The sequence below is a fragment of the Drosophila arizonae genome, chromosome 3 (genome assembly GCF_054131065.1).
Source record: "Drosophila arizonae isolate 15081-1271.41 chromosome 3, UAZ_ARI_1.0, whole genome shotgun sequence".
NCBI lineage: Eukaryota > Metazoa > Arthropoda > Insecta > Diptera > Drosophilidae > Drosophila > Drosophila arizonae.
The window spans coordinates 18,139,593-18,154,291 of record NC_142923.1 but is presented as its reverse complement, the minus strand read 5'-3'; the positions used below and the strand labels follow the sequence as shown (position 1 = coordinate 18,154,291).

Genomic DNA, 14,699 nt, shown 5'->3' with positions numbered 1-14,699 from the left:
CACACACACACACACGCGTGCGCGCTGTCCGCTTGGCTTGATTAGATTGTCACCCAGTTGACGGATATGTGTGCGTGTGTGTGTGTGTGTGTGTGTGTCTGCAAGTTTGGTGTTGGCATTTGGCAAATGCAATCAAGATCAGTCTGCCCTGCAAAAGTGTGGGCGTGGCAGTTGAAGTGGGCAGACCCCCCCGACCCTCTCCTGTTGGGGTTTTGGACTGCAGTTTTTGGGTTCGGTTACGGTTTTGGGTTTTTGGCACGCCTCGCGATGCAACGACAAAATTGAAACTGTCGCCACGCCCCCGCCTTTGCCCCCCCCCAATTCTAGGGCACGGTCCAAACTGTGCCCCCTCCCCCGCCCCCCCTCACAAACAGCCTCATCCAAATAAATTCAACGATTTGCTGGTGCGTAAATCTGCAACCAAAGCAGCGCCGCTTAACAACAACAACAAAAATAACAACAAGAGCAACGAGAAAAGTCCTTGCTTTAGAGTCCTGGGCGCGCCGCGTCCTCAGCAGCTGTTCGTGTGCTAGCTCAAAGGATTTGTGCGGGATTTTGGGCCATAACGACAAAAACGAAGCACAGCCAAAAACAAAAGCGAACTTTGAAATTAAATTTAACCCGCGGCTCTAACAATACATATATATATATCTAGAAATATATAGCAGCTGAGAGTCGAAGACACAGTTGCAGCTCGCTGTCTAAGCGTTTCTCATTTTCATTTTTCTTTTTTTCTTTCCTTTCCTTTTCATCGAATTTTTCAATTTAAAAATGGCAAACATTTCGTCGGTCGCGCGTGCATTATTGAAAAAGTGCCAAATTGATTTGTGAAATTGGTAATTTAACATAATATCAAAACCGTACACACATATGGCCACACTCTCACACGCGCACACACACGCACACGCACAATCAAGCAATGCAGCAGCATTAGAGATGCTTCAGTGATTGGCATCAAAATGTGAAGTGATGTCATGAAAAGCTAAACAGATTTTCTTTTAGTTTTCAAATTAGATTTTTTTTTTTTAAGTTAAGAGGAACAAATAATGAAAAAAAAAACATAGAATTAATTTAAATAGAATAAATGTAGTAATAAATAAAGTAAATAGAGCATTGACAAGCATTTCAAATACAAAATATGTAATTAAAGCATAGTAAATATTAAAATTAATATATATAAAATATTTTAATATATAAAAAAAAAAAAATACCTAGCATAAATAATATTAAAAAAAAAAACATATATATATATATATATAATTACACACCAAAAAAAAAAGAAAATTAAAAAGAAAATGTAATAGAAGAATTTAAAAAAGTCACACTCCCAAAATTAAATGAATCTTCTTTACTAATTATTGAGCATTCAATTTAATTAGAACTATTATAATTCCAATGGCCTTATATTAAATATTTAATCTATTTTGTGCGCGTCTGTTTTTCTATATTTAAAACTTAATCTCCTATAAAAACTTTCACAGTTCGCGTTTGATTCTGTTTCCCAACTATAAAAGCTGCAATAAAAATTCCTTCGCTTTTTTTCAATCAGAAAAAAATCGCATAGATTTATTTGGAATCTTTAGCAATTGCACACAAAGAGCTTTCTTACTCCCTCTCTCTTTCTCTCTCGCTGTCTGTGTGTGTGTGTGTAAACTAATCACAGTTTAGAGAATATCACTTGCCCTAACAAATCACCTTTAAAAGTTTCGGATAACACACACACACACCTACACACTAGCATATATGTAGATGTGTGCTTATATGTATGAATATATGTATATGTAGGTGTCTGTATATCCATTCATACATCAGTTGTCTCATCACTAATCCCGTACACCTGCAAACGCATTCATGAGTTGAAATTTTTGGGTGCTGCCCGCTGCTCTCTCTCACTCTCTCTTTCTCGCTCGCTCACTCTCTGCTCTCTTGCAACAATTTCACATGTGTGGCGTTTGCGTTTGTGTGTGAGTGCTCGAGTGTGTTGGTCTGTCTGCCGATTTCGATTCTGATTCCGATCCGAATCGAGTGATAGATGTACACAATTTTGCCCATTTGCATACGCAACTAAAGCGTAGCGTAAAGCAGTAGCAGAGGCGCAGGCAGCGGCAGAGGCAGTGACACAAGCAGAGGCTGCAGCATAGGCAACGAGGCAGGAAGAAAGAGAGAGAGGTTGATGCGGATGTGAGAGCATAAAGGAGGCGCAACGGGAGACGTAGCGGCATTGGAAGATAAGTTGAAACCAGCAAAATGATTTTCATTTCAATTATTTATTGATTGATTTGCAATTTGTAACCGACCAAAAACCTGCACACCTGCACACGCATGCATGTGTGTGTGTGTGTGTGTATACATATCAATCGACTTAACGTAGATTGATGGACTGGGGCAATGCACAGTCTGATGCTTGTGGGCGTGTGTGTGTGTGTGTGTGTGTGTGTTTGTGTACGCGTGCAGCTGTGTGTTTGCGGCGTTGCGCATATTTAATTGAAAATGTTACCGCATTTATGAAATTGTCAATATGCAATACAAATACATGTGTGGGCGCACACGCACATATGCACGCGCACACACACACGACCACACATATACCGCACACTCAATCCTCACGCACACACTTATGCATGCAGGTGTTGACGACACACATCTGACATATTTACATACAATTAGTTTGCCAAATGTAAACTCAACACACACGCACACACACACAGATATACATACAAACACTTAGCATACACTTCTACATACACATGCATATATGTATATACATATATGTGTGTATATCTACCGCAAAACTTTTTACAAAGTTTAATGCGAATAATAAAAAAAAAAAAAAATGGAAAACAAATTGAAAATCGCTGCAACAAACTTTTATCGTTGGAACTGAAACAACATTTTTCAAATTCATAAATAAAATATGCATTTTGCATAGATTTCCATTTCTTTCAATTAGCATGTTAAATAATCACATTGAATTTTATAGCACATTCAGAACAGCAAAAACAGAAAATAATTCGAGTTTTCTTTTAAAAACATTTTTTCAAAACATTTTTTATACCATCGAATTTTCATAACATACAAATTGACTTTAAAATATTTAACTAAATTCTTTTGAAACCAATAGTCTACATTCTAAAGTTTTCATTAAAGATTGAATTGTGGTGGCTTCATATTAAACTTCAATGTGATAATAGCTTCTGTAAGACCAGCTTAGTCTTATGGAACTTAATACACACACAAAGGGGTACTCTTTGCAGTTTTAAGCAGTCGCTGTTATGAAATAGTAAAAGGAGAAACACATACATGCATAAATAAAATTCGAAAATAAGCGTGCAAGTGAAGGACGAACATCGTTGTGGAATGTAAGCTGAACAAAGAATTTGCTGCACTGATGAAAGCACAAATGGAAGCCGTCAGTAATGAAATGACACTTCCCCTTATAATACTTAATAGTGTGAGGAGTCTCGCTACTGAGAGAGCATGAGCAAATGTGAGTGAGTAGCACAGATAATGTGAGCGTGGGAATACTCTCTGACCCATGTTTTATTGTGAGTACTAATTCGCAAAAAAAAAAAAAAACTAACAAACATTTGGTCTGCATAAGTAAAATAATTTTAAAAATAATAAATTAATAAAAATAAATTTAATGCAATTAGCTGGTGTTTTTCTAAGAGTAAATTAGCAGTCATAGTCAGCAAATAAATAAAGCTCCCCCCATTCAGACACAAATATTTTTTGTGGCGCTCAATTTAATTCTTGACACCATACGAATATAACTACTATTTTATAGTTATTTAACAAATAAACCAAGCTGAGCAGCAGAGCTATAATATTTAAAATGAAATTAAAAGTAGACAACTGCGCAACATATGTATATGAATATAGTTGTGGCTGTATGTGTTTATGAGTTCCATTATGCAGAGCTTAGCAGAGAGCTTTTCGGAGCGAGGAGATTTTATTAGTTGTGAACAGTCTGCAGCTATAATTGAGCAGTATTGAGGCATTTAGCTTTCAGTGAGCGTAGGGGTAATGGTGATGCCGTTACTTTAGTTGTGCATTCTTTCTACATAAGAGCTTTGTTATTTGTGGACAGACTGCAGGCACAATTCGGTAAGCTCAACAAATGAGCGTGTTGTGTGAGTGAGCGGGAGGGGTAACTCGTCATCCGTTATTTTCCTTCAAGCATTCTTTCTATGTAATTTGAGAGCTCGGTGAGAGAGCAAATTAACTTCGTTGAGTATGCTGCTCATGTTTTGGTGTGCCTGCTTAGAGCAGCTTTTGATGGTAATTTCATTACTTAGTTTGCTCGCTGCTGCCTTACTGATCGGTTTTGCTTTTGAGTGACGGGGGAGCGATATTAACAAATTCACTAAATTTATATGCCGCAAGTATAAAGGCTCATTACATTTTGCATAAAATTACATTCTCATATAGATGCGCGCCTCGGGCCAAATCAACTCCATGGCATGACGCGAGGTGAGAAGCGTGCAGAGCGTTCTAACGGCAGCATTGTTGCTGCCCTGCAGCGATTGGATCTGTGGCCAAATGTTGCACTGCCACATGACGTGCAGCAGACACTGTTTGCTGTGGCAATGCTTCTCGCCCAGCAGAAAGAGCACGACGAGTATGTTGCGCAGCAGCTGCACAGGCAGCTCCAGGCGCAGCAGCTCGCAGATGGCATGCAGCGCGCCGCAGTCGATAAAATAATCCAAGTAGCAGCGGCACAGATGCAAAGCGAGACTGACCAGAGTCCAGCCGGCGGCCAGACGCACTGCAGCATCCTTTTCCTGCTTGCTGGCGCAGTAAACGATCTTCTTGAGCAAGCCCAGCTCCACGAAATGCTCCAGCTTGATGCACCTGTTGTCGATAATGCCGCCCATCAGCTGCAGCACCAGCACACGTATCTCTGGCCTCCCACCCAGCACCAGGCCGTGAACATGCAGCAGGATACTCTTGGGAAAACGAAACAGCGCCTGGCGTCGCCGGTACTCCAGGCACACATTGGCCACCACAAAGAGCGCCTCACGCTGAATCTCTGGCAAAGGACTGAGCACAAATCGGACGACGCGACTCAACAGCTTCGTTTTGACCATGGCTGGCAGCATGGTCGAGTGGTACTCGGAGATGAGGCGGGCCATCTGCAGCGTCGGCACCAGCAGCTCCACGTCCTGTGAGTGATGCAGCAGTGCGGGCAGCGCCACGGCAATCTTCCGTATGGCCGTCAGTGCGGGTCCCGGCACCTTGTAGCGCAACACCTGATAGAGCAGCCAGAGCACCTGACCCTTGTCGCATTGCTGCACCGGCTGCTGGCCCCGCCGCCGATGCGTCAGTATCTGCAGCAGCTCGGCGAGCAGACCCGACTCCACGACAGCGTCCCGCATGCGCCAGCCGGAGACGAGGATGTTGCTCAACAGCGCCAGGCAGCAGCTTTTGATGGTGCCACGCAACCTGTGCATCTGCAACATTTCGCGCATTAGCGCGAGCAAATCGGTAGTCAGAACCAGACGCTTCAGATCGACCTTGGTGCAGTGCGTCGTCAGCTCGTGCAGCACACGCAGCGCCTTCACGCATTGGCGCGGCGAACGGTGCGGTCCCGGCTCACGCAAATATCCCAGCAATCCGGGTATCAGGCAGCCCCGCCAGCTGAGCTCCATGTTGGAGAGCAGCCAGTGAGCGTATTCCCTGGCCGATTCCATCCGATTGTCCATGTACTGAAAGCTACCCAACTTTTCGCAAACAAAATTTAACTCATCTGTAGACATGATTTAAGTTTGAGTTCCAGGCTCGATTCTTTCCGAATTAACAATTGGCTTTAGCAACTTGTAGAATTTCAATAATGTGTTATTTTGTTTCTTCCTGTATTTAAAATGAGAATTATTGACCTATGACTGCTCTCTAGAACTATGTAGTTCCTTATATGATATTATAACAGTTAAGGTAGCAAAGTTTCCTTTGGCATTTGACATATGAATTTCATGGCACACCCAGAGAGGTATGATATACAAATATAGATGTAGAATAGAATATATGTGTAGAATACTCATAGAATATGTAGAATACCTAGAATACATAAAATACTTGGAATATATATAGCACAATATAAACTAAGGATAGCTAAATATCTATCCTAGAATAAGTATTCTATTCTTAGTTATCTAAGTATATATGGAATATATTCAATACATCGAATATTGAATACATACATACATATATACCTACTCCCCTTTGGCCCACCCTATACTATGGTATTTTTTAGAATATTTAATATTATATATTTTTATTTTTAATAATATTCATTTTATTTTATATCACATGATCACTATATTGTTACAGGGTATAAAATAATCAGCATTAGCACTATACAAAACTTTGTACTCAAATTACGCTTACTATATTTACATACCGTTAAGAGCCATCTGAAAACTTATTGATTGAAAACTTCTTTAATCCGTCAATAATTATTTGGCCAAAAGTTTGTCTAAGATCTAATTTCAATTTCATTTCCGATGTGGGGTCAACACTGGGCTGTTGGCATCGATACAGTTGCCACAATAAGTTTTGGACCCAAAAAACGAAACTGTAGTTTCTGACCTTCATTTGTAGGCGTAGTACAAACTATCGGCACTTGAAAGTTTTCCCTTCTTATATAAATATGTATATATATATGTGTGTGTGTGTATATATCGATATGTGAATGTGTGCGGCTGTAGCTACTTAAGGTTCCACTGCCCTTTTCCCACTCTATCAAATTGCTTTACTTAATTGCCTTGACTACTTGCTTTTCGTTTCACTTTGGTTGCCTTTTCATCTGCTGCTGCCTCTCCTGCTCATTCTTCTCCTCCTTCACAAATCTCAGCTGTTGAGCTGTCCAGAAAGCTGCTCTGGACGTTTTCCCTCTCACTCCATCTATCCAGCTCTCCCTCTCTCTTTTGCTCTTATTAAATTTACAATTGCATGGATTATGTCAGACTGTGAAGCAGCGTTAAGGAGCTCAGCTGTGGCTCAATGTAGCCACCAGACTTCGATTTTTGCTGTCAGCCAGCCAGACGAGATGAGACGAGACGAGCCGAGGCGAGCCGAGCAGAGAGCGTGGCTCCTTCAACGGCCACACAGATTTCCTAAAGAGCTTTAAATGCCAATCAAGCGGCTCTGATTGCAAAATTCTCTGTACATCTATATTGAAATAGACTTGTGTGGGTGTGTGGAATTGTGGCTGGGTGTGTGTGTGTGTGTGGGTGTGCGTGTGTGGGTAGCATCTAGGTCGACACTAAAGTCCAGCTGATAATTAATAAATTTCTGGCGTTGTCTTAAGTCGATTCTCTCTTGTGCAGACACATACATAAAATCATTTATTTATTTATGTTCGACATATTTACGAGTTTCATTGGACAGATACCCTATACATAAGATATATACATAAGATATACGTGAGTGGTTGAGCAGAACAACCATTAGACACTTTGCTTTCAATTATGAAAGCTTATCAAATTCAAGATATTGGAGCAATTGGCAAATCTATGACAGGAGAATTATAATTAAATATATATACATATATATGGTATTTTGAGTAGAAAATACTAAAAACGAATAATTGTATATTTCAAATCATATGTTACTTTTAATTTATGCATAATGTTAGGATATCTTCAAGTCGAGTAGCTTGTGTAAATAGAGTTTTAAGTATTAAAACACAATTAGTAAGGATTTTACACACGTGAAATAATTAATGAACTTTTAATTAGTTGGCATAATAAAATATTTTAATAAATTAATGATATCCTCAAGACGAATTGCTTTTTAATAAAAAGAAAGATTGCGAGAGATTGTGACAAATAATTTTCAATTTATAAATATACATATATTTTTGTTGAATATAGAAATAATTAATAGGTTAAAGTTTATTTTAAAGTCGACTAATTAGCGACTAAAATATAAAATATACCTCTAAATAGAGACCTACAGACAAGGCAAAGAAAAATATGGCGAAGAATAAACACAAGCAATTAGAGGATATCTCAACGTCGGGTGGGCCCCATTGAACGAAGTAGAAGTTAATAATAAAATAATAAAGCCCAACATTTTGTCTATTGCCAATTTGTGACAGAAAATGTTACTGATTTGTTTTATAAAGTCTATTAAAAATTTCAATAAAATGTTGGCGCTTCCCTTATTAACTTATGTTTATTTTAATATGTGTCTCTGCATCGACTTAACTATAATTAAGGAAAAGCATGGGATTTATGTAAGCTTACCAGGAAATTTCCAAAGTGTGTTGATGCATAAGCCATAAGAGAAATGAAGTTAATTCTTAGATTGCTTGATCAATATTCAAATATAGACCAACTGAAGGTCGATCAAACTTTGGCTTGGCTTGGCGAATTGCTAAATAACATAGAACATCAAACTCAACTTTGAGATTAGAAGTATATGCCCTCTTGAATTAAAGTAGATATTTAATGTGCTGTCAAACGCTCAACTCAGTCAATTACTTCGATAGAGTAAATGGAACACACTACCGCAGTTAACCTTTTATAGCATATCTGCCAGTCTATCATTCAAACTGTCGATCTATGCATCTATTCATATGGATTTATTGTTACATCTGTATCTAGTTTGCTGCTGTCGCGTTTGTTCCGTCCGTTAAGCTCTGAGCCAACAATATTTGAGCGCTTGTCATTTGTCTCACGTTTCTTAATTAGCTGCCGGATAATGGGGCCGCAGCACGTGCTGCTGAGGTAAGTAAACAGGGCAAAAACAAAAGCAAACACAGCAACAACAACCTGTATTGCGTCCATTAATGGTTACGCAATCTAATTGCAAAATAATTGGCAAAAAATTTCATTACAAAATTCGAAACAAACAGAAGAAGAAGTGAGAATAAGAAAAACAAAAGCGAAGCAACTCGTCTCGATTTTTAGAAAGCGACGCGTTGACAACTTCTACAGCTTCAACTTCGACTTGCTCATTTTCTTCTGCTCTTTCTCTTCCTCTTCCTCTTGGTCTTCTACTGCTACTTCGGCTTCGGCTTCTACTTTAGCTGCTGCTAAGGATATTCGAGACAGGATTATAAATCAATTTGGTAAAGCTGCCAGGATGACAGCATAACGACAACCAATGCAAAAAGTTGTACTCACACACACACTCACACACACATACAGGGGCGCCTTTAAGCTGCTTTTGATACAGTTGCCCCCAACTCTCAACTCTCGCACTCTCTCTCTCCTTCTCTCTCTCTCCCTCAATCTATGTACGACAACATAATGTATGTAGCTACATATATATGCATATATATGTACATATATATACATAGTCGTAGGCGTCGGCGATTTGTTTTGTTTGCCATTAGGTTTTCAGCTATTGAATTTCATTGTGCTGCTCCCAGTGCCGTAATAAATTTAATATGGGTCATTTGTATGACATTCTGGGGCGGCTCTCGACTCTACTCCACTCCACTCCACTCCACTCTACTCCACTCTATTCGACTCGACTCCACTCTACCTATCTGACAAGCGCCGCCTCTTCACCTTTCTCCGGCTCTTGTTCGGCTTTTTTTTGTACTCTTCTCATCGTCTAACACATTGTGTCTGTGTGTGTGTGTGTGTGTGCGAGGGTGGCTCCATCATTATACAATTCAAGCAGAAAAGCGAGACCCTAACAAAGATAAACAAATTTATAAACTGCGTAAGCTGAAAGCCTTTGAGCTCTACATACTCTATATACATACATATTTATTAATACATACTCTATATACATACATACATACAAATACATACTCTATATACATATATATTAAATTCAATCAAAGCCTTCATATTCTTTTATGAAATACCAAATACTTTCTTTTCATCAAAGATAAAATACAAAATATTTTAATATTCATATAAGATATTCAGAAATTAGAAGTAGAGAACGTATTCATATTATTTTATTTATAAATATAATAAAACATTTATTTTATAATAATCTTGGAGCCAATTAGGGGAATATTCTGTAATTTTCTCAAAAAATAATAATACATATTTATATCTTACAAAAAAAACTTATATTATTATTATTATGATAAGGTTGTGAGTATATACTTTTGCAAGCTCTTTCCTGTTTGTGCAAGTTTTGTGAAATACTCAAAATAGACTTCCTACTTCCCTTTCCATAATCACATAATTAATTTCCAAGTGGCATTTCTTAAAAATTATCGAAATTTACTTAATTAGAATGTCTGTAAATGCAAAAGAGTGCTCCGAACTTAATTAAGTCAAATTTGCTGTGAGCTATAATTATGATACACAAAAATGCAAGCATAGATGCGAGCCATAGCATAACGGCTCTTCTTTGAATAGAACACAATTTGCGGTAAATTCTACTGAACGTGCTTCTGTCAATAAAATACAGTAAAATTTATTTTTGAAAAACCATAAAAATTTTTTTCAAATTGTTTGAAAGCTTAAGCTTCTGGATGGGTTATAAATATGAGAATCACTGTATAAGTATATCAATCTTTAATTGCTATTCTTCATTCCCTTTGAGTTTCGATGCAGAAAGGCAACTAAATATTTGTGTAAAGCAGTAAGACTTCCTTGTATTAGACAAGTTAACTCTTTTTCTGTTAAGGTTCTGCAAATGTTTGCAAAGGTCAAAATGTCTTTGCGTAGCTTTTCTATTTTTTTCCTCTTTGATTCTTAGGACCAAGTTCTTCAGTTGGCCAAGGTCTAGACTTTCGAAATAGTTGTTGATTTGCCCTCTCTCTCTCTCTCTCTCTCTCTCTCTCTGTCTCCCTCTCTCTCTCTCTGTGTCTGTAATTTTCTCGGCTGTTTTGCCTGCGCCTTTTCTTATTTTCTTACACGTTTTTTGTAAGTGTATTTTTATTTTCATTTTTTTTTTTGCTGCTGCTGCGGCTGCTAATTTTGGTTTTTGCTTCGGTTATTCGGCCAAAGCCTAACAAAAGGCGCAACAAAGCGTATGGCGAGGGGCGTTTCTCTCGCTATCTCTTTCCCTCTCGCTTGCAGCATGCATGGCTTCGCTTTAGTTTTCGTCTTTCCTCATTTTTGTTTTTTTGGTTAGCCAAGCTCTCATCGATGGGCCACGTCCTTTTTGCTTGTCTTTCTGCCAATGACATGTTGCAAATTAAAAAAGGGTATGCCTGAGCAATCCTGTTGCGGTCAGAGCTCAGGAGCACGGCGCAGGGGGGTAGAGGGGGGCAGCGGGGCCAGGTCCGGTCCAGTTCAGTTGAGTTCAGGGGTCAAGCGAATGCTCTGTGTCCGGTAACAGCATTTTAATGATGCCCATTTTTGTGGCCAGGGTCAGCATCAGCAGCAACAACAACAACAACAATAATAACAACAACAACAACAACAGCAACAATGACAACATTTGGCCACATAATTTGATGACAAACAATTTGAGCGTAAGTTTTTGTCTTTGAAGACGTTAAAGTTAGATAATATATACACATATATACATACATACATATCTATACATACATACATATTATATACAAATTGCAACAATTTCAAGTTTTGTCACTCTCATCGTTTGCATAATATAAAGACAAGAGACAAAACATTCTGAAAATGCCAGAACAACTTTCTACAGCTGCTGAAAATGTTGTTGAGAATTTTCCAAAATGCTGCGACGCCAAAAGCGAAACCAAGCCAAGCCACGCCACGCCCAGCCAAGCGGAATTTAATAAATGCCATCTATGTTTTCTGCTCCTGCATCTCTATTTTCTTCTTCTTCTGAGAGCTTTGAAGTTTGGCAAAAAAAAGAAAATTTGTCAACTTAGGAAATGGCTAAGGAATCTTTGCAAATCTTCGATTGTCCATGCAATGCTTTCAAATTTTAATTAATATATCCAGTTTTGTGTTCAACAAACCAATGTTTGATATATTCATAAATTGTTGAGCATTGCATTGGCAATCGAAGATTTGCAAAGATTGTTAAGCATTGAAAACAAATATAGTTAATTGATATCATCAGTATATATTTCATATGTATATATTTCAATTAACAAAATCATAGCATACTTTTCAGCGCAGCAATTTTTTTTTTATTTATTTATTTATTAAGGTTCCTATAAAAATATATCAAGTTAAATTTAATGTGATTTACGTAAAAATTGTTATTGTTTGTTGTTGATGTTTTTGTAAATAGTTATATTGTTATTGTTATGAAATTTCTGTAGTGTGTACTGTAAATAATTTTGTTTTTATGTTCAACTTGTTAAGCTGCCAATTAGGTAGTAGAAAGCCTGTTTAAATAATATAATAATAATAAAAAATAAAAAAATCTATTTATTTATTATTTTATTTAAACAGACTTTTTACTACCTAATTACAAAAGTAAAAAATTATGTTCAGCTTGTTAAGCAGCCAATTAGGTAGTAAAAAGCCTGTTTAAATAAAAAAAAAAAAAAAAACAAAAAAAAAACAAAAGTAAATTATATGATAAAATGACAACTAGCGCATATTTTACATAAAATAAATAAATTGTAATGTAAATAATTAGATATCAGATTGACTGGCTTCTAGCCCATTTATAAGTTAAGATTCAGTAATGACTGCGCTACAGAATCATAGGCAATAAGCTACAATAAATAATTCTTAAAATAAAAAATAATAAAAATAAAAACAAAAATAAGCTTTAAAAAATTTTATCACAAAATAGCATTTAGTACATATTTTACATAAAATCTACAAACTAAATTAATCGAAATAAATATTTAAATTTACAAATTTATCAATTTAATAATATTATTATTAAGTTAAATATTTGCAAAAGTTTTACATATTATACATTCTGTAACCCCTTTTTGCTTATTTTTAATGTGTCATTTATTTATTTCAATTAATATGAAACTAGATTCAATTTCCACTAAAAGAAGCACAATATTAAAATTATGGCATTTTTAAGAAAATATTTTTAAATTTATTCATTATAATATCATTAACGAGATAGACCTAATATAAAATCAAAGCACTGGCAGCTGAGGCCTTCGGCTTATGAAAATACATGTGATACCCTTCTTCTAGTCTGTAGTCAGCTCTTTGTAATATAACTGTCTTACTAATTCAAAGATCTCTCTTGGGACATTCTTTAATTGTCAAATATATAAAGCGAATAGTTAGCATACTTTAAGCACAAAGTTCTCATGACCAACTATGCCCAGCACTTCAACATAATTTTAAACAAACTAAGAAAATGTTAGAAGTAAACTGATTCTCACTCAGAGCTTGAGCCAAAGCTGAATTGTGATGGCCGTTGCTTAAAGCTATAATAAATAAAGTAAATCTTTGGCTAAGTAATTGTTTACAGTCAATATTTGTTGGATTGAAGAGAGCAGAGAGTGTTTATAAGTCAAGTGAAGCGCAGGGCGTTTGACATCCATCTGAAGTCCGGGAACCTTTTCCTCTTTTCTTTTTTCTTAGAAAAACCTCTACACTAATAAGGTAAATAAAAGGATGCTCTATATAGAAATGGGAGTCTGAGATGTGTGTGTGTGTGTGTGTCTGCGTGTGTGTATACACATAGTTTTGTTTGTTATACCCTGAACCCATTGAAAATGGGAAATCAGGGTATAATGGTTTTGTGAAAAAGTATGTAACGGGCAGAAGGAGGCGTGGCAGACCCCACAAAGTATATATATTCTTGATCAGCGCGATGAGCTGAGTCGATATAGCCCTGTCCGTCTGTCCGTCCGTCCGTCCGTCCGTCCGTCCGTCCGTCCGTCCGTCCGTCCGTCCGTCCGTCCGTCCGTATGAGTGCGTCGATCTCAGAAGTTACAAAAGCTAGAGAGCTGAAATTTGGCATGCATACTCGTGTGTACCATACGCAGTACGAGTTTGCTTTATTTTTTCGATAAATCATCCGATAACTTTTTTATCGAGAATAATCGAAAAATTGATTTTGTTTTTTCAGCCTCATTAGAATACTATTAAACCTGGAGACTTTAAATTTGCGTTGTATATGAAGTTAATGGATACAAAGATTTTGTAATTTACAGATTTTGGATACCACGCCCCCTTCTCCCCCAATTTGTAAAAAACGCATTTCAAATACTAGGGACTTGTGCTTTGGAATGTACATACATTTGAACATTATGATTACCCTCTGAAAGTTTCATGAAGATCGTACGTCTACAAAAGAAATTATTTGACAAATAAATTCTCATAATATTGCCCACACTGCAGCGCAGCCCAAGCGCAGTCGCTGCTTACTGCGCAGCTAGCGCAGGCTTATGCGTGCGTGTGGATGTATGTGTATGTATGTTTGTATAAAAGAAGTGCAGAATGATTAGAATATCAGCTTGGAGGGTTCAGGGTATCTCCTAGTCGAGCAGTCTCGACTGGAGCTTTCTTACTTGTTCCTCTTTTGATGTTGGCATTTCGAAAATCTCTGCACCACAAAGCCTGTCAACCATCACAAGTGAATTGTCGGCGGGGTCGACTACGGCAACGGCAACGAAACGACTACGACATCGACTACGGCTACGTCTACGGCTACGGCTACGGCTTCGGCTTCGATTATGCCATTTAGCAGAGCAAATAAATACAATTGCCAAGCGTCGCGTCTCAATTTCAATTGGGGCAGAGGCTGAGTGGGTGTAGCTGGCATAACTAAGACAAACAGCAAGCTGAGAGCAAACGAGAGAGATAGATAGATAGAGAGAGAGAGAGAGAGAGAGATGTAAGCAGAGGAAGGAAGTAACT

General features: G+C 37.6%; 2 protein-coding genes across 3 annotated transcripts in view; both read right to left on the bottom strand.

Moving 5' to 3' along the window:
- The window catches only part of LOC108611919 (uncharacterized), a 120,558-nt gene that overhangs the window by 83,613 nt on the left and 22,246 nt on the right, over positions 1-14,699 (bottom strand). The gene's annotated exons all lie outside the window — the stretch shown is intronic.
- LOC108612112 (uncharacterized) lies at positions 4,357-6,004 on the bottom strand. Its single transcript, XM_018005013.2, has one exon. It carries the CDS (start codon positions 5,757-5,759, stop codon positions 4,416-4,418), a length of 1,344 nt encoding a protein of 447 aa, XP_017860502.1. The 5' UTR covers positions 5,760-6,004; the 3' UTR covers positions 4,357-4,415.